Below are 19,936 nucleotides of genomic sequence, written 5' to 3' on the forward strand. Positions count from 1 at the left end.
GACTTTGCTTCCATCACCATCACATCCACAACTGAATGTTGTTTTTGCTTGGCTCCATCTTGTCAGTCTTTGTGGAGTTATTTCCAGGAGCATAGTGGGCACCTACCAACCCAGGGAGTGCATCTTTCAGTGTCCTATCTTTTTGCGTTTTCATGTTGTTATTGGGGTTCTCAAGGCAAGGATAGTGAAGTGGTTTGCCATTCCCTTCTCCAGTGGGCCATGTTTTGTCAGAACTGTCCACCATGACCCATCCGTCTTGGTTGGCCCTACAAGGCATGCTCATAGTTACATTGAGTTAGACAAGGCTGTGGTCCTGTGATCAGTTTGGTTAGTTTTCTGTGATTGTGGTTTTGAGTCTGTTTGCCCTCTGATGGATTAGGATAAGAGGCTTATGAAGCTTCCTGATGGGAGAGACTGACTGAGGGGGAAACTGGGTCTTGTTCTTTTTGGCGGGGGGCCATGCTCTGTGAATCTTTAATCCAGTCCTCTGTTGAAGGGCAGGGCTGTGTTCTCTCCCTGTTACATATCTGAGGCCAAACTATGGTGGAGGAAGTGAAGATAATGGCGACCTCCCTCAAAAGGTCGCATGCATGCACTGCTACACCTGGTGCCCCTGACCCTGCAGCTGGCCACCGCCGACCCCTGCTTCTGCCAGAGACTCCTGGACACTCCCGGGCAAGTCTGGGTCAGTCTCTAGTGGGGTCACTGCTCCTTTCTCCTGGGTCCTGGTGTGCACACGAGGTTCTCTTTGTGCCCTCCCAGAGTCTGTTTCCCCGGTCCTGTGTGAGTTCTGGCAGCTCTATGTTGGGTTAACGGCGACCTCCTCCAAGACGGCTTATGCCGTGCTCAGGTCTGCTGCCCTCAGAGCCCCTGCCCCTGCAGCAGTCCACTGCTGACCCGTAGTTCACAGGAGACACCCAGACACAGTTCTGTCTCCGTCTCTGTGGGGTCTCTGGGTCCTGGTGCACATAAAGTTTGTCTGAGCCTTCTGAGTGTCTCTGGCGAGTATGGGGTTTCATTCTACATGGTATTTCAATATATATATCAAACTATATTACTAAATAATTTTTATATCAGTTTTTCAAAAGTCACACTATGTCTATATGCCTGAAAAATTAAGCATGTTGCACTTTATTTAATTTCATAAATATTCAAGATTGTCATACAGAGAATGGAAAGAAATGCTACTGGCTTCTTCCATTTTATGTTGAGTAATGAAAGCACAAAGGTTATTGTGGAAGCAATCATCAAGGTGTAGACTTGATTACAGGGTCTAGTGACCTAATAGCAATACAGAAATATAGTTCTGTGAAGAGGAATGTTAGATATATTTTCCTGTTTTCATCCTCTAAATATTAAAGTTTTTGACTTGGGACTTTATTGGTGAGGGGGAGCTGGTTATATATAGAGAGGAAACAATGAAATATTATGAAACTAATAAGTGTAGATAGTTTTGTTGTTTCTGTAATGCCAGGATGTATTTAGTGTCTGATGTAGAAGTAATCACTCATCTCTGCAAAATCTTTAGAGAGCTACTAAAAGTATTTCTTCTTCAGCATGTTTTCATGGTGAAAATTGGACATGGTAAAATGTCTTAATTAGAGAATATTATTTACCTTCAGTTCAGTTCAGTCGCTCAGTCGTGTCAGACTCTTTGTGACCCCATGAATCGCAGCACACCAGGCCTCCCTGTCCATCACCAACTCCCGGAGTTCACCCACATTCATGTCCATTGAGTCGGTGATGCCATCCAGCCATCTCATCCTCTGTCGTCCCCTTCTCCTCCTGCCCCCAGTTCCTCCCAGCATCAGGGTCTTTTCCAATGAATCAACTCTTCGCATGAGGCGGCCAAAATATTGGAGTTTCAGCTTCAGCATCAGTCCTTCAATAAATATTCAGGACTGATGTCCTTTAGGACAGACTGGTTGGATCTCCTTGCAGTCCAAGGGACTCTCAAGAGTCTTCTCCAACACCACAGTTCAAAAGCATCAATTCTTCAGTGCTCAGCTTTCTTCACAGTTCAACTCTCACATCCATACACGACCACTGGAAAAACCATAACCTTGACTAGATGGACCTTTGTTGACAAAGTAATGTCTCTGCTTTTTAATATGCTATCTAGGTTGGTCATAACTTTCCTTCCAAGGAGTGAGCATCTTTTAATTTCATGGCTGCAATCACCAACTGCAGTGATTTTGGAGCCCAGAAAAATAAAGTCTGACACTGTTTTCACTGTTTCCCCATCTATTTGCCATGAAGTAATGGGACCAGATGGCATGATCTTAGTTTTCTGAATGTTGAGCTTTAAGCCAACTTTTTCACTCTCCTCTTTCACTTTCATCAAGAGGCTCTTTAGTTCTTCACTTTCTGCCATAAGAGTGGTGTCATCTGCATATCTGAGGTTATTGATATTTCTCCTGGCAATCTGGATTCCAGCTTGTGCTTCATCCAGCCCAGCGTTTCTCATGATGTACTCTTCATATAAGTTAAATAAGCAGAGTAACAATATACAGCCTTGATGTACTCCTTTTCCTATTTGGAACCAATCTGTTGTTCCATGTCCAGTTCTAACTGTTGCTTCCTGACCTGCATATAGGTTTCTCAAGAAGTGGATCAGGTGGTCTGGTGTTCCCATCTCTTTCAGAATTTTCCACAGTTTTTTGTGATCCACACAGTCAAAGGCTTTGGCATAGTCAATAAAGCAGAAATAGATGTTTTTCTGGAACTCTCTTGCTTTTTTGATGTTCCAGCGGATGTTGGCAATTTGATCTCTGGTTCCTCTGCCTTTTCTAAAACCAGCTTGAACGTCTGGAAGTTCACAGTTTACATATTGCTGAAGCCTGGCTTGGAGAATTTTGAGCATTACTTTACTAGCATGTGAGATGAGTGCGATTATTTACCTTAAGTTCACTATTTTCAGAATCGTGATAGAGAATTAGCATAGTTGTAGTGTTACAACAGAGGGACTGAGGGAGGAAGTTTTCTTTTTTGGTTAGCACAACTGTTTTGAGCTTTTCCAAAAAACAGCAACAATAATGATTCCTACTATGGCAATAAAATCATAAGGACATTGTATTTAAACAAAACTGTGTATGATCCAAGGGTAAGTTTTGTATGTAAGTTTTTTAGCTGTATATACTTAAAGCTATTTGTTATAATACTTTAATTATCTATTGAAGTATACATGCTCAAAAATCTTTCATTGATGGGTACATAATCATAAAAAGTTTGCAAATCACTCCATCTATTTTCTGACACTTTTTCCTCATTGAAACAATTACTCTTACAATACAGTTTTTTATACCAATGTTATAATGTCAGTTATGGAATTCTGGCAGATGATGATATAATATTGGCAGTACTTATTTTTAAAACACATATACTTGAAAACATTTCCCACATTTTTCATTCCACATTGTTTGATCTGTAGTTACTGCTTTGTGTTCACTTGAAGATCTCAGTATATGGGGGAAGCAATAACTCCTACCATCATTGTGATCTTTAGTGTTGGGAGTAATATTTAGCTGAAGTGTTTGGGAAAGCTAACTCTGAAAGGTACTGCTGACCTGTAATAGGAATAACTTTAGGGAAGATTATTCTTATTGTTTACATACTGGTGCTTCTTAAAAAAAATCAGATGCTCTTTCTCTTTACAGGATGCCATACTTTATATAAACCCATTATACTGTACTGACATCTGAATTAATATAAAAGTTTAAATTCAGATGTAATTTTCTTTTTGAAAGTTTTTAGAACAGCTTTTATATACCAATTTCACACTGTTATGTATCATTTGTTGTTCAGTTGCTCAGTCATGTCCAGGTCTTTGCTACTCTGTGAACTGCAGCACGCCAGGCCTTCCTGTCCTTCACTGTCTCCCTGAGTTTGCTCAAACTCATGTCCATTGAAATCCATGATGCCATCCAACCATCTTATCCTCTGTCGTCCCCTTCTCCTTCTGCCTTCAATCTTTCCCAGCATCAGGGTCTTTTCCAGTGAGTTGGCTCTTCGCATCAGGTGGCCAAAGTATTGGAGCTTCAGTTTCAGCATTAGTCCTTCCAGTGAATATCCAGGACTGATCTCCTTCAGGATGGACTGGTTGGATCTCCTTGCAGTCCACGGGACTCTCAAGAGTCTTCTCCAACACCACAGTTCAGAAGCATCAGTTCTTTGGCGCTCACCTTTCTTTATGGTCCAAGTAGATACATAACTTGCATTTGTACAGTTTTCCTAAATTTAGGGATCTGTTTTATAAAGTTAGATATGTTAAAAAGTTGAACTGATGCACTGATGTCCTCAGTATATGAATATGTATATGTATCTAATTCTCACATAAGAATGACTTGGCATAGAAAAAAAGAATGATTTGATATAATCCTACTTTTAAATGGTAACCATAGAATGGTTAATGTTAAATTAATATTAAAAACTAATGTTTTTAAATAAAAATAGATCTAATTTGGTTACTTATTTTATTTTAGCGAAGAATAACCAGAATTCAACAAATAGAAAAGGACATACTTCGTATACGACAGCTTTTACAGTCCCAAGCAACAGAAGCAGAGGTTAGTGAATTGTCTCTTTTGTTTGCAGATATAATGATAGATGGTTGTTCTAAGGAAAGAAAATATGTATAATTAGCATGGTGTCATTGAAATAGATGCTCTAGAGAACTGAGACACTTGATAAGCTTTTTCATTAAATTAAGTATAGATTTAAAAAACCTATACTAGTATGATTTCTTCATAACTTTTATGCAATTAAAGCTTATAGAGCCATAAATAGATACCTTACTTCAGTTATCTGTTTACATATAATTTGGCTACTAACAGTTTGTCAATAAGCTATCTCCTTATGTAATCCATAGTAAAAATTGATCATATACATTTATCTATGCTTACTTTACAAACTTCATTAAAATGACGGTAAAAGGGTAAAATGAAAAAGCACAAATACCAGGGAAGGTGACAACTAATAAAATTTGGAGAACTGCAGAGCAGATAAACAAATCATTTTTCTAGATTATGGTAGAGAGCTGACCCCAGAGTGAGCAGTAGGAGGTCACAAAGCAGCTCATTTTACACTGTGGAGCCCTGAAAGTTTCCAGAATTGGTTACACTAGGTACTTCTGGATATGAGGATTAGAAAGGGGGTTAAAACCGTATTTGTCAGCTCTTCAGCTGAAATTTGGTTTTGATCACTACACAGAAGGATGGGGTATAAAAAACCATCCCTTCAGCTATCTGTTTATAGCCACTGAATTTGGGCACTTGTCACTTTGTTTATGGGTAAGTAAAAAGAAAACCTACATGGAACTTAAATGAACTATTGCTGAATAAGGAAAAATAGCATGTGGGAGGCTCAGAGAAAATAAAGTATTTCTTCTTAAGTCAACTACAGGATGACTTGTCTCTCTGCAATAAGAGCAAAAAGTGTTGAATAAAAGTCCACATTGAACAATACAGAATTGTTGCTAGGAAAAATTGGCTCAGTATTTGGGGATACATCAATGCAGTTTCTAATGTGCAGCCAGATTGAGACTCACATTCCAGATCATACAGGGAAAAAAGAAGAGAATGCAAAGAATGAAATATCAACCTAGTGCTTTATTCTAACTATAATTACTAAAAACATGATGAAGTGCTTGTTGATATTTTTAAATGTTTATGAGATACAAAATAGTATGTACACTTTGATCCCATTTTTTAATATGCACAAACAGTCTATCAGAAATAATATGAAAAGGCAGGTAACCATTGTTAATACCTCCTTGTTTTTTTAGTTTGGCCAGTTTTGTAATGTTGTAATAGTAACTGTACAGCTTTTACAGTGAGAGAAAACTTTAGTATGGGAAACAAATCTGACGTGTCCTTTCATCACCAGCATGCTTCCCAGGTAGCTCGATGGTAAAGAATCCGCCTGCCAGCCCAGGAGACGCCAGGTTCTATCACTGGGGCGGGAGATTCCCTGGAGAAGGAAATGGCAACCCACTCCAGTACCCTTCCCTAGGAAATCCAGTAGAAAGAGACACCTGGTGGCCTACCGTCCATGGGGTTGCCAAGGAGCCGGACATGACTGGCAGCTAAACCTTAGCAAACAGCACTTAGGCCAGCCCTGGGAGTCTGACCGGATAATGAACAGTTCTGTTAGGAGGCAGAACTTAGTGCAGGCCCGTTTACACGCAGAGAAGACAGCTAATTCTAGTGTCAAAAAGCATAACTTTGAAAGCAGTGTCTTTTAAGACTCTGGTCATGCATGCCTTGCTTTTTAAATATCTTAGAAGCTTTGGCTTCAGTACATTTGAATCTGAAATATGTAGAGACATGTACTTGCTAAGTAGTCAAGTTCAGTGTGATAGTCATATTGCTAAAAGTAGTTTAACTTGGATGTTTTAAGTCAGTATGAACCAAATATTTGTAATATACAGACTGTGTCCTTTTTGCAATATTAACTCTTCAGTACTGTTTTTTTCCTTCCAAAATAAAACAAAACTATCTCTCTACTCCTTTTTCAGTGTCATTGGCATTGCTGTATGTGGCATTCTGGTTATTATGGCCCCTTTGGGTTTCCAGGGTAGTTTATCTGTGGTGTTTTTTTTTTTCCCCTTGATCAAAATTACTATACTCTATTTTTAAAACTGTTTTTAGAGAGGCAACTTTTGTTTTTTATTGAGCAGCACTGCATTTATATTTTCTTTTTATATATATTTTTTCTGCTTTGAGTGTTTGCTGTTGTTTTTCTAGCTTCTTTAGTTATAGTTAGCTTTTATTCACCATCTTTCTTGTATTATGATTTTTACTGTTTGGCTGCATCAACAGGGTTTTTTTTTTTTTTTTCTAAATCAATATTTACATTTATTTTTTCTACTTGATTGACTCTTTCATGTGTGTTAAATAGCCTTCCTTGCTGTTAGTATTACTGCACGGGGCTTCTTTTGGTCTTCATTTGCCTGGTATAATATACCCACTGTCAGTACATTTCCAAACTTTACCAACATTCTGGCCTCTAGAAATTCCTAAGAAAAATTGTCATTTGTTAATAATAGTTCTCATTGTCAGCACAATTATAAGTTTATTGCAGGTTGGGGGCTTGTTTGTGTTTTTTTTGTTTTTGGTTTTTTTTTTTTTTTTTTTTTTTTTTTGTCTGTGTTTTTTTATCTGTTCAAGATTTCATTTATATCATTGGATTTGGGACCAACTGTCTACCACCGTAACCTAGTCTGTTCTTGTTTCTTTTTGTTATAAAAATGGCCATATTTTTCATAGCCTTAACTCGTTACATTTATTCAGTGAATATAAACTAAAAGAAGGTATCATGTCTTATTTAAGAAAGAAAGGTTTTTAACTTTGCTGTTTGCTATTTCTTTATTACTATCAGAAGGAGAAGCTAGAAAATGGAGAAAACTGGGGATCAGATACTCATAAGTTAGTTTACATACAGTGTTGAGAAGAAAAGATGTCTGCCAAATAATTTCTCCACCATGAAGCATCTTATAACACTATCTTTGCCCTACCTGCTAACAATTCTGGTTTAAGATCTAGATGCAGAATATAACTCAGATGATATAACTATTGCACTGGATTCAAATCTCAGAAGTTCCAAGAGGGTACATGAGGCAACCAGTCCTACCACTTTCTTTTGTATTCTATAGGTTATTTACTGACAAATGTATACATTTGGGGGGGAGGGGCCCCAAAAGATGGGAGCTGTAAGGAAAATTGTGGCATGATTTAATAATCTCTAGAAAATAGCCAATGAGAAATAGTTTTTAAAATCCCAAGCAGAGTACTCTTATAACTCATTAATAAAGAGACAACCCAACTTACAAATGGGCTAAAGATTTGAATACACATTTCACCAGAAAAATACATAGGAATGGCTAATAAGCACATGAAAATAGGCTCAACGTCATTGGATGTTAAGGAAGTCAAGTTAAAACCACAATGCTATATCACTATACTCACTAGGATGGCTGTAATCATGAGGAAAACAATAAGCATTGGCAAGGATGTGGATAAATAGAAGCTGTCATATGTTGCTGATGGGAATGTAAAATGGTTCAGCCACTTGGAAAAGTTTGGCAGTTATCTAAAGTATTAAAGGTACAGTTACCATATGACCCAGCAATTCCACTTCTAGCTATCTAAGAGAAATGAGCACATATGTCCACACAGAGAGTTTAATTTGAATATTCATGGAAGTATTATTCACAGTAGCCCAAAAGTAGAAAAATGCAAAAGTGTATCAACTGGTAAATCAATAAATAAAATGTATACTGTTACAATGTAATACTACTTGGCAATTAAAAGGAACAAATTGTTGACACCCACTATAACTGAAGTGAACCTCAAAAACATTATACTGAGTAAAAGTAGCTAGACATGTAAGTCCGTATATTCCATTTACAATAAACGTACAGAAAAGACGAGTTTACAGGGCAGAGTCATAGTTACTTGGAGCTGTGAGTGGGAATGGGGATTACCTATAAATGAGCATGAAGGATCTTTTTAGAATGATGAAAATGGTCTAAAACTGAAATATGGTGATTCTTGGTAAGTTTATTCAAAGCCATTGAGTTGTACACTTAAAGTGGGTGAATTGCTTAAAGGCATTTTAAATCCAACATACCCAAAGCATAATTAATGATGGTCTCCTCCTAAGTCCTCCTTGTGACCCCCACATCCTCCAAATCCTCATTCTCCTTTAGTATTATCTGTCTCCATGAATGGTAGGTACCACCATTATCCAGCTGTGTGAGCTAAGAAACAGAAGAGTAGTTTGTGACCCCACATCTCTTCTTCCGCTCACTATCCAGTCTGTTGTGCAGTCCTTCAGATTGACCTCTGTCTCCACGGCTCTTATCTGCATCAGTGCTTCCCTGGGTGTAAAGGACTGTCATCTCCCACTTACTTTAATATTTAGTCTGCAAGTTGATCTCTTGTGTTTCCCATCTACTTAGACCATTCAAAATTTGAATTTAAACGATCAGAATACATGCACCTTTTTCCTTTAGAGTATTGGTCATGTGGGGGCATGAGTGCCATATGAGAATCACACTAAAATTCAACAAAATCATTAAGTTCCTTTTTTTAACCATCTCTCTGTTCTACTCTTCACACTGTAATTCTTTGATATCCTAGAGCAAACCATGTTCCTCCCGTCACAGCTCCTTTGCATATGGTCTCTATTTCCCTAAATCTTTGCATGTGGTCTCTGTTTCCTTCATCCTCTGCCGTATCCCGTTTCCTAGAACTCCTGTTTATATTTTAGATCTCAGTCCAAACAGCACTTCCTAAGAGAGCGCTTCCCCGGACTCCCACAATGTCTGATGTCCTTCTGTTATGTATCCTTACAGGCACCTCCTGCTCTTTTTTCAGTGCTTGTCCAAGTGTTAACTTTACTGTCGTTTCTTTCATTGTTTGATAGCACCCCTGACTAGACTAAATCTGGAAGAGTGCGTTGAACGATGTCTGGTTTGTCAGTGCTGTGTTCTCCAGCCCTATTGCAAGTAACTGACATAGCACATACTCAGTAATTACTTTTATATTGACATCTTCAGTGATGTCAGTGTCAAATCTTTGTAGATTTAGTGCTCGTTGATTCATTTTTTCTCTTCACTGACTTTGTATTCTCTGCTTTAGATGATTTTGTTGAATTTTATGGTGTCACTTTCCCAAGGTACTGTTTTTTCTTGTTTCTGAATTATTGGGACTACCTCTCTTTTGCCTATGTATAACTTACACTTGTTTATTGATGAAAATAGTATATGTAAATTATTTTTAAGTCACATTTTAAATGGTCTAGGAAAGCTTTATGTTTAAATAAATTCCAGTGGAAGCCATTTTGTAACATAGTTTTCCATTATTATGTCACACTTTTTAATGTGTAATTTTTAATTTTGCCTATAATTTTCCTAGAGGAGGCACACTGGTAATTGTTTCTATAAAAGATACTTGATAGATTATTTTCTTTTTTGATTCTGTGGTGATATTTTTCAAAGTGACTGCTTTGTACTAAATATAATCTGTCTTGAAATTACTGCTTTTACTGGATATAATCTTGCCCTTTCACTTTCCCTAACAGATGGTGGTTACATTAGAAAAGGTTTTGGTTCTATTCATATTAGTATCTAAGAGCTTATCTGTTGGTTTCATATGACTTTTATTAGCAGATGTGTATAAAAATATATGTGTGTGTATAAATATACTTACATAGAAAGTATTTATAAGCTTAGGTAGTAACTGCTATATTTGCAGTTCTGTTAAATACCAGAACCATGTGACCTTGCGGAAAAGACAGTTACTTGCTCAGTTGGGTTGTGTCCCCGATAGTGGTGTGAGCACAGCTGGTGGAGGATGGTGTTTCTGTGGGTCTCAGAAAACCCTTTGTCTTGTGCGGCCCTAGTGCTCGAGGGACGCACTTCACTTTGCTGTGACCGAGACAGGCAGCTGACAGCCTGCTGGAGGCCATGGAGTGCAGCTCCGTGCTTTTGTGAGCCTGTGTCGTTGAGGCCTTCAGAGCTTTAGAGCAAGAAAGAAGGAAAGCTGTGGGCTGAGAGAGCATGCACCGTTTTTGCATGTACTGATGTTAACTCCATATTAACAGAGGTCATCTCAGAGCAAGCATGAAGCTGGCTCACATGAAGCTGAACGGCAGAATGAAGGTCAAGGAGTGGCAGAAATCAACATGGCAACTTCGGGTGGCGGTCAGGTAGATAGATTACTTTATTAATTTTTTTCTCTAGTTAACTATTTAAATATTTTAAAAGAAATACTGAGTGAGATGATTCTCACACGACCTATAAATCTTAACTGTTTCCTTAGTCCTAAATGGATACCTCCAGAAGAATTCAGTACTAAAATGCTATGTCATTTTTCTTTATTATATTTAACTATGAAGCTTTCAAATTTCCAAGTATATTTTATAGCTCTAAAGTATGTGTCTCTGTTTTAGCCTAAAATGATTAATGTGAGTAGAGTTTCTTTGAAAAATAAATACTAAGCTGCATTTTGGTCATATGTGATTTGACCTAGTTATTACTGCTTGCATTGAATAGATTTGCTCTTCCTCTGTGGCATTCTTTCTATTTTTATGTTTTTTTAAAAAAATCATAAAGAGTTAGTATTTTCATCTTCAGTTGTATTCCAAGATTATAGAAACCTAGCATTTAAATAAACAATTCTAATGCCCATTAAAATAAAAGTAAATAAATACCCTAGTCATATTTACCATTATCATCTTTAGCAAAATTATGGAAAACAATTTTTTTAAATGTAGAACATTATCTTGTTGTGCTGCCATCAGTTTTCTATTAGAGTTTGATTGGAATGTATCCTAATGAGTATTTTTCTTTGGAGTGTTCTGTATTCTCCACATTTTTTCAAGCAATATTTTATGTTTTAAATGAATGATTTTTTAAAATACAGTTTCAACTAAGTTGATTTTAAGGAAATTTTCTTACTGTTGATATAAAATATTCCTTTAGTGTCTATAGATTACTTTTAATGATACTATTTATTTAGAAAGAACATGGTTCTATTAGTTCATTAAAATTTAAAGCTTAAAATGTCTCATACTTAATTTAAATATTTAAATTTACCACATTTAAACAAAAATACACTTCATTTTAATATTACTGGTCCACATTGTACTGGGTAATACTCTACAGATGGTAAATTAGGGCAAAAGAAATTATTTTCCAATAGTACATTCGGGTTCTTTGTCTACCACTTAGGGGGTTCTCTGGGAATATCATGTGTTCCTACACATATGTAGAAAGAAGTTCTGTCTTCTTGACAAAAACCTTTTTTTTTTGCTTTAGGATTAAGACCCACTTTGGGGTCATATTTCAATTATTATATCCTTTAAAGCCTCACCTAGCCAATAAGCTCAATATTTATTTTTTTAATTGAATTCCTGTCTCATTTCTTATATCAGAATTTAACTCTGAATATATTAGATTTAATGTCAAAAATGAAAACTTTAAGAAACAGTTTACTTATTTGCCTATGTTGTGTCTTAGTCGTGGCGTGTGAGATCTTCCCTGCGGCATGCGGGATCTTCTGTTGCGCCGTGCAGGCCCAGAAGTCGGGGCCCTCGGGCTTAAGTTGCCTTGCAGCGTGTGGAATCTTAGTTCCCAGACCAGGGGGTCAAACTCGCATCCCCTGCATTAGAAAGCAGATTCTTAATCACTGAATCACCAGGGAAGTCCCCCAAATGAAAACTAATAGAAAGATTAAAAGGTAAGAAAATGAGGATAGAATTTTTATAATCATGAAGTGAGTAGGAAACCATAAAAGAACCATAGGTTTCATCTAAAAATGTAAGACTTTAGTGAGCCATAAAATCATAACAAACTTACGAGACAAAAACCAAGATCACATTAATGACGCTACAGCGACTTCCAGATCTTAATGTAGATAAGTGGTGTGTCTGTGAGACTGTGATCCAGTTATGCCAAAATCCCTTTACCTGTCAGACTCTTGGGGTTTGTTCTTTTGTTATTTGCTCCTGAGACAAAACAGTTGACACTAACAAAACTGAAAATAATCTCTTTGACTTTCTCAGGATCACAGTAATATGATCCATCAAGCTCCTACCCTAGTGCCCCTATCTCTACCACTGTGAGGAAGGAAGTTCATTGTACCTCACCTGGTTTCCTGCCCACAGCCACTCTGCCAGAATGATCTTGCACGAGTAAATCACCCTCTTGGTAAAATCCTTTGTTGGCGTCCATTGGTTCTCAGAAAAAGACAAGCCTTATTACGACCTGTATAGTCTGGCTCCTGCCTGAACTTGCCAGCTCTCTGTCACCCTTTGCTCTCAGCACTTCTGCCGCGCTGGCCCTTCAGGACTTCCCCTTGACGGCTTCCTCTGCTGCGGCATGCACACCGTCTGCACCCGCTCCCTCTGGCGCCTTCTCATCCCACTTCACTCGGTTAACAGCAGTTTGTGTGTGTCCGAACTTTAGCGTGATTTCTCTCAAGAGGCTTGAACTGTTCACATCCCATTACAGACTGTCCTCGCTTGTTCTTCTCACTTTGAAGACCACATTTGCAGTTTTATATTTATTTATGTGGTTATTTCTCTTCTCCCTACTAAATTGTAAGCTCCAGAAAGACAAAGATTCTTTCTAATTTTATCCATTTTTATATCCCCACAGTCCCTGATGAATAGTAGATAATAGCAAGGAATATATGTAGGTTGGAAAGGATAACTAAAATCCCTTCTAGAAAGAGGGATTTTTGATCTGTGATTAATCTCCCTTGAACGTTAAATGAAAAGAGAAAGCTAGAAATAAATTATATGGGCTAGATCCCTACTTGCTTAGTATATAACTTTGTGTGTAATTCATTTATGAATCGATCTCAGCTTTTCCATTTAATGTTTAGAACCAGATCTCTAGTGAGACAACCAGTAAGTAGTGATGAAGTTCAAACAAGACTGGGAAAGAGATGAAATGGTAGGAGAACCTTTTCCACTGCCAATAATATGTTTTTAAACCTGTTATTATGGAAAATTTCAAATATATACAGAGGCAAACAGAGTAATAGAGTAATCTGCAGGTACCCTATATACTTTGTCCTCTGATTTTATTTTTGAAAAAGATCCCAGACATCATCATTTTTTGCTTACATATTAAATACTTCACTGTGTATTTCCAGAATATAACATTTTTTAAATTGAAATGTAGTTGATTCCTAATATTGTTAGTTTCAGGTATACAGCAGAGTGATTCAGTTATGTTGTATTTTTCCAATTCTTTTCCATTTTAGGTTATTACAAGATATTGAATATAATTCCCTAGGGCTTCCCAGGTGGTGCTAGTGGTAAAGAACTTGCCTGCCAGTGCAGGAGACAAAAGAGATGCGGGTTTGATCCCTGGGTTGGGTAGATCTCCTGGAGGAGGGCGTGGCAACCCACTTCAGTGTTGTTGCCTGGAGAATCCCGCGGACAGAGGAGCCTGGCAGGCTATGGTCCGTAGGGTCACAAAGGGTTGGACGTGACTGAGGCGACTTAGCATGCACACATGCACATACTATAAAGTAAATCCTTGTTTATTTTATATATATCAAAGTGTATATATCTGTTAATCCCATACTCCTAATTTATCCCTCCTCCCATTTCCCCTTTGATAACCATAAGTTTGTTTTCTGTGTCTAAGAATACTTTCTTTTAAATTGAAAATACAATTGATTTACATTATTGTGTTAGTTTTAGCTCTACAGCAAAGTGATTCAGTAACATATACATATTTTTTGGATTATTTGTATCTGCTGATCCCATACCTTTAATTTGTCCTTCTCTGTCGTCTGTGGTAACCGTAAGTTTGTTTTCTGTGTCTGTGAGTCTATTTCTGTTTTGTATGTAGATATATTTGTATTATTTTTTAGACTCTACGTAAAAGTGATCTCATATAATGTCTGTCTTTGTCTGACTCCCCTCACTTAGTATGGCATTCTCTAGCTCCATCCATGGTGCTGCAAGTGGCAGTATTTCATTCTTTTTTGTGACTTCTTAAACCATTGTATCTTCTTAAAACCATCATCTGTTGATGGGTACTTGGGTTCTTTCCATGTCTTGGTTATTATAAATAGTGTTGCTGTGAACATTTGGGTGCATTTATCTTTTCAGATTAGAGTTTTCATCTTTTTTGGATTTATGCCCAGGAGTGAGATTGCTGGATCATGTGGTAACTCTATTTTTAGTTTTTTAAGAAACCTCCAAACCGTTTTTCATTGTGGCTGTACCAATTTATATTCCCACTAACAGTGTAGGAGGATTTCCTTTTCTCCACATTCTCTCCAGACTTTTTGCTTTGATGGTGGCCATTTTTAATTTGAATTTCTCAGTAATCAGTGATGTTGAGCGTTTCATGATTTGTTGGCTTTTTTGAAGGAATATCTGTTTAGGTCTTCTGTCCGTCCTTTGATTTTGTTGCTTTTATTTTTTATTTTTATTTTTTTGATACTGAGTTGTATGAGCTGTTTGTACATTTTGGATATTGACTGTCAATCACATCACTTGCAAATATTTTCTCCCAGTCTGTAGGCTATGTTTCTGTTTTGTTCATAGTTTTCTTTACCGGGAAAAATCTTTTAAGTTTGACTAGGTCCCATTTGTTTATTTTTGCTTTTATTTGTTTTCCGTTGGGAGACTGATCTAAGAAAATATTGCTATAATTTGAGACTATGAGACTGTTTTGCCTATGTTTTCTTCCAGAAGTTTTATGGTATCATGTCTTATATATATGTCTTTAAAACAATTTGAGGGTTTTTTGGCTTGTTTGTTTATGGTGTGAGGGTGTGTGCTGACTTCACTGACTTGCATGTAGCTGTCCAGCTTTCCTAGTGTCACTGGCTGAAAAGACCGTCTTTTCTCTGTTGTGTGTTCCTACCTCCTTTGCCAAGGATTAATTGACTGTAGGTATGTGGGTTACTTCTGGGCTCTCTATTCTGTTCTTTTGGTCTGTGTGTCTATCTGTCATGTTTTTGTACAAATACCATGCTGTTTTGATTCCTGTGGCTTAGTAGTATTGTCTGAAGTCCCAAAGCACTCTGCAGATTTAATGAAATTCCTGTCAAGATGCCTATGACATTTTTCACAGAACTAGAACAAATAATACTAAAATTTATATGGAACCACAAAAGGCCCAGAATTGCTAAAGCAATCCTGCAGACAGAGGACACCTAGAATACATAACTATTGTGCCATTATTACACTCCCAAAGAAACTAACAGTAGTTCCTCAGTAGCATCAGATAACTAGTCAATATTCAAATTTGCAGTTGTTTCATAAATGTCATAATTTTTAAATTTATTTGACGCAAGGGCCGGATAAAGTTCATGCACAGAGATTGGTTAATGTGTCTTTGAAGTTTCTTTTAATCTATAGATTTCTTCTTTGTCTCTTAGATTTTTGCTGTATATTTATTGAATAACCAAAGTTACTTGTCTTCTCAAGTTTTCCATAGTCTGAATTTTGCTAGGAACATCTGCATGGTGAAGTTTGACCTATCTCTCTGTCTTCTGTATTCCCTGTAAATTGGTATTTGGGCCTAGAAATGTGATCAGATTTGGTCTCAGGCCCTCATTCTATGGCTGAGACTTTCATAGGTAGCATAGTGGTCTTCCACCAGGAAGCACATAACACCTGGTGGGCTCTATTTTTGTGATATTAACAGCATTTATACTTAATGTCTAGCTTTATTAATTCACTGAGGGTTGTAGAATTAGCTGTAGTACTTTAATAAAGAGAAACTTCTCATCTACTGTTGGACCACTTCCATCTACCATCTGTATGAAAAAAGGCAAGGTGAGGAGGGTGCTTGCTTCTTTTGCTTCTTCTCCCTCTTACACAGTTTCACAGAGAGTTGGAGACTGTTGCTACCTTTATGGTGAACTTTTTAGAGTCACTTTGTTTTGTTTTTGAGTCCTTTCCTAAAGTGAGCAAGCAGATAATAGAAGAGGGATTTGTACCCAGCAGGTGTGGTTGAAATTGACTGTGTCCCAGCTGTACTGATTGAACTGCCAGGCACAGTCCTTCTTGGGCCCCTCGGCACACATTTGAGCGCCTCTGATGGCAGTGGATATTGAACGGTGGATAAAGGAGGACCAGAACATAGAGAGGTGCTTGATTCTAATGTGTGTTGAAAAGGAGATGCAGGTCAGAAGCAACAGTTAGAACCAGACATGAAACAACAGACTGGTTCAAAATCTGGAAAGGAGTACATCAAGGCTGTATATTGTCACCCTGCTTATTTAGCTTATATGCAGAGTACATCATGCGAAATGCTAGGCTAGAAGACTCACAAGCTGGAATCAGGATTGTTGGAAGGAATATCAGCAACCTCAGATATGCAGATGATACCACTCTGATGGCAGAAAGTGAAGAGGAACTAAAGAACCGCTTGATGAGGGTGAAAGAGGAGAGTGAAAAAGCTGGCTTAAAATTCAACATTCAAAAAATGAAGATCATGGCATCCTGTCTTATCATTTCATGGCAAATAGATGGGGAAAAGTGGGAACAGTGGCAGATGTTATTTTCTTGGGCTCCAAAATCACTGCGAATGGTGACTGCAGCCATGAAATTAAAAGACACTTGCTCCTTGGGAGAAAAGCTATGACCAACCTAGACAGCATATTAAAAAGCAGAGGCGTCACTTTGCCAACAAAGGTTCATATAGTCAAAGCTATGGTTTTTCTAGTAGTCATATATGGATGAGAGAGTTGGACTGTAAAGAAGGCTGAGCAGTGAACAATTGATGCTTTTGAACTGTGGTGTTGGAGAGGACTCTTGAGAGTCCCGTGGACTACAGGGAGATCAAACCAGTCAATAGTAAATGAAATCAACCCTGAATATTCATTGGAAGAACTGATCCGGAAGCTCCAATACTTTGGTCACCTGATGCAAAGAGGCAAGTTATTGAAAAAGACCCTGATGCTGGGAAAGATTGAGGGCAAGAGGAGAAGGGGGTGAAGGAGGATGAGATGGTTGGATGGTATCACCAACTCAAAGGACATGAGTTTGAGTAAACTCCAGGAGATAGTGAAGGACAGCTTGGCATGCTGCAGTCCATGGGGTCACAGAGAGTCAGACATGCCTTAGCGACTGAACAACAATAACCATTTCTTACAGGTTACTGCTTCTCTGGTCCCTCTGAAGGATGTTGGTGCAGACTTAATCATAATAAAAAGGCCCAGGAAAGATTCTCAAGACTCAAGTTCTGGCTTGTAGGTAGTATGGGTATGGGAATGTTCTCTTGGAATCTCCTTATAATAAATCCATCTAGGTTTCTAGCTAGAGAGTTTGGGAGAGCAGAGTGGAGAGTGTCCCAAAATCAAGAATCTGTATAGAAAGATACTAAGTCTGAAGCTTAAAGGTGATTTGATGTCTACACTGAAATGAATGTCAGAACATGTTTCATGGTAGACATGGGTTTTTCCTTGCTTTGTAATGTAACCTCTTGTTTCTCTTCTGTTTCAAACAATATGTTAGTTATCTATTGCTGCCTGACAAGTGTAGCAGCTTAAATCAGCAACCATTTATTGTCTCTGTAGGTCAGGAATCCTAGTGCAGCTTAGCTGAGTGCCTCTGGTTCAGGGTCTCTCCTAGGCTGCGGTCGCCATGTTGGCTGGGGCCACAGTCATTTCAAGATTTGATGAGGGGAGGATCTGCTTCTAAACTCACCATGTGACTGTTAGCAGGCCTCAGGTATCCAGGCTGTCGGCCAGTGGTATCATTTCTTGCCACCAAGGCCTCTACAAAGAGCAGTTCATAGTGTAGTATCTGGCATCCCTCAGAGAAGAACAAGAGAGGGTGTCCAGGATGGAAGCCACAGTCTTTGTAAACTTATCTTGAAAGTGACTTCTCATCATATCTACAGCAGTCTGTTTGCTAAAAGCCTTTCACAAAATCTGGCCCACACTTAAACACGGGAGTAGTTCATAAGGTGGTGAATTCTAGAAGACAAGGCTCCTTACGGGTTGTGTTACATCCTCACTACCAGAAACAGTCAAAGTAGTTAGATATCCTTAAAGACAGTATGCTTGCTTCAGCATAAGGAGTCATTCATTTCCTCCTGTAGATCAAAAGCAGTCCTTTGCCAAAATTTCCTTAAAAGTCTCCCACCTGCTCTCTTTGTCTTGAGTCTTGTTCCCTCAACTCCATCCTCCTTATTGCAATCAGAAGAAGCTCTTAATCTCCAAGTCAGTCAGTCAGTTTCTCTCTCTCTCTCTCTCTCTCTCTCTCTCTCATGCACACACACACATACACATTCTTTGTGACCTGCGCTTGGGGCCTCTGCCTCATATGAGTTGCCATGTGGCTAACCCTCCTCTTTTTTAAGGAGACACCTCTTTGTCGTTCAAAATCAGACAGCCCTTTACTCTATAATCCTGAACTGAGTGCCCGCCATTCCTGTCTGTACACCTGGGTTTGTCAAAGCACTGTATGTTTACATGTTGAGCAACCTGTCTAGACTCCACATGCAGTGAGGGTGGGGATGTCTTATTCACTTATGTTCCTACAGACTAGCATTGCACCAAGAAAGGACAGAAATGGTATGGACGTAACAAGCAGAAGATACTAAGAAGGGGTGGCAAGAATACACAGAAGAAGTGCACAAAAAAGACCTTCATGACCCAGATAACCACGATGGTGTGATCACTCACCTAGAGCCAGACATCCTGGAGTGTGAAGTCAAGCGGGCCTTGGGAAGCATTTCATCACTCAGTGGGGCTTGCTTCCAGCCAGTGTATATTTAACTGAATATGGTTTCATGCCTTTTGATTTGGGAAAGAATATTACTCTTAGAATGTCTTCAGTGTTTGGTTTCTTCTAGATTGTACTTTGTCTTTTACAACAGTTTTTTTTTTTTCCTTCAGTGTTTCTCTAAATTCTACTCAAGTTTATAGATAAAAATACTCATTTTGAGCAGTTATAAATGTTCACCCTTTAATGGTATATTTAGCTATTTACCCTGAAGACAGTTCATTTGGAGTATCTTAACATGAAGCTAGCTATGTTTATCTATAATCTAAATTACACTGTCTATAATTTGCTTAATTTCTAGGGTTCAACTACACGAATAGATCATGAAACAGCCAGTGTTTTGAGCTCTAGTAGCACACATTCTGCTCCTCGAAGGCTGACAAGTCATCTGGGAACCAAGGTAACAGATTATAAAGCCTTGTTGCTAGAACTCTGAGTACTCTGTTAGAACATTCTTCATTCTTCTTTTAAATTTAGCTTAAGAATTCTTTTGTTTCCATCATCACAGTCTCTTAAAGAAATGACAGCCAGTTCTCTGCAAGCATCCTGAGGTGCAGCCCACAGCTGGCTCGCTCCCCCAAGCCCTCCCCTCCCTGTGACTTTTTGCCTGGTTGCCCTGTCTGCAGTGGTGCAGCCCTCCACTTCCCACCCCGCTGCACAGTGA

The 19,936-nt window shown here is 38.3% G+C and overlaps 1 protein-coding gene across 12 annotated transcripts in view; it reads left to right on the forward strand.

The window, feature by feature from the left end:
* APC (APC regulator of WNT signaling pathway) overlaps nucleotides 1-19,936 on the forward strand; it is a 129,421-nt gene that overhangs the window by 82,898 nt on the left and 26,587 nt on the right. For all 12 annotated transcript variants that reach the window (XM_043920183.1, XM_043920187.1, XM_043920179.1 and 9 more), the window contains 3 exons: nucleotides 4,482-4,565; nucleotides 10,606-10,710; nucleotides 19,574-19,672. In XM_043920183.1, the coding sequence (XP_043776118.1) occupies nucleotides 4,482-4,565; nucleotides 10,606-10,710; nucleotides 19,574-19,672 (288 nt within the window). The remainder of the gene's footprint in view (nucleotides 1-4,481; nucleotides 4,566-10,605; nucleotides 10,711-19,573; nucleotides 19,673-19,936) is intronic.

Source organism: Cervus elaphus, chromosome 12, assembly GCF_910594005.1.
Source record: "Cervus elaphus chromosome 12, mCerEla1.1, whole genome shotgun sequence".
Classification (NCBI taxonomy): Eukaryota; Metazoa; Chordata; class Mammalia; order Artiodactyla; family Cervidae; genus Cervus; species Cervus elaphus.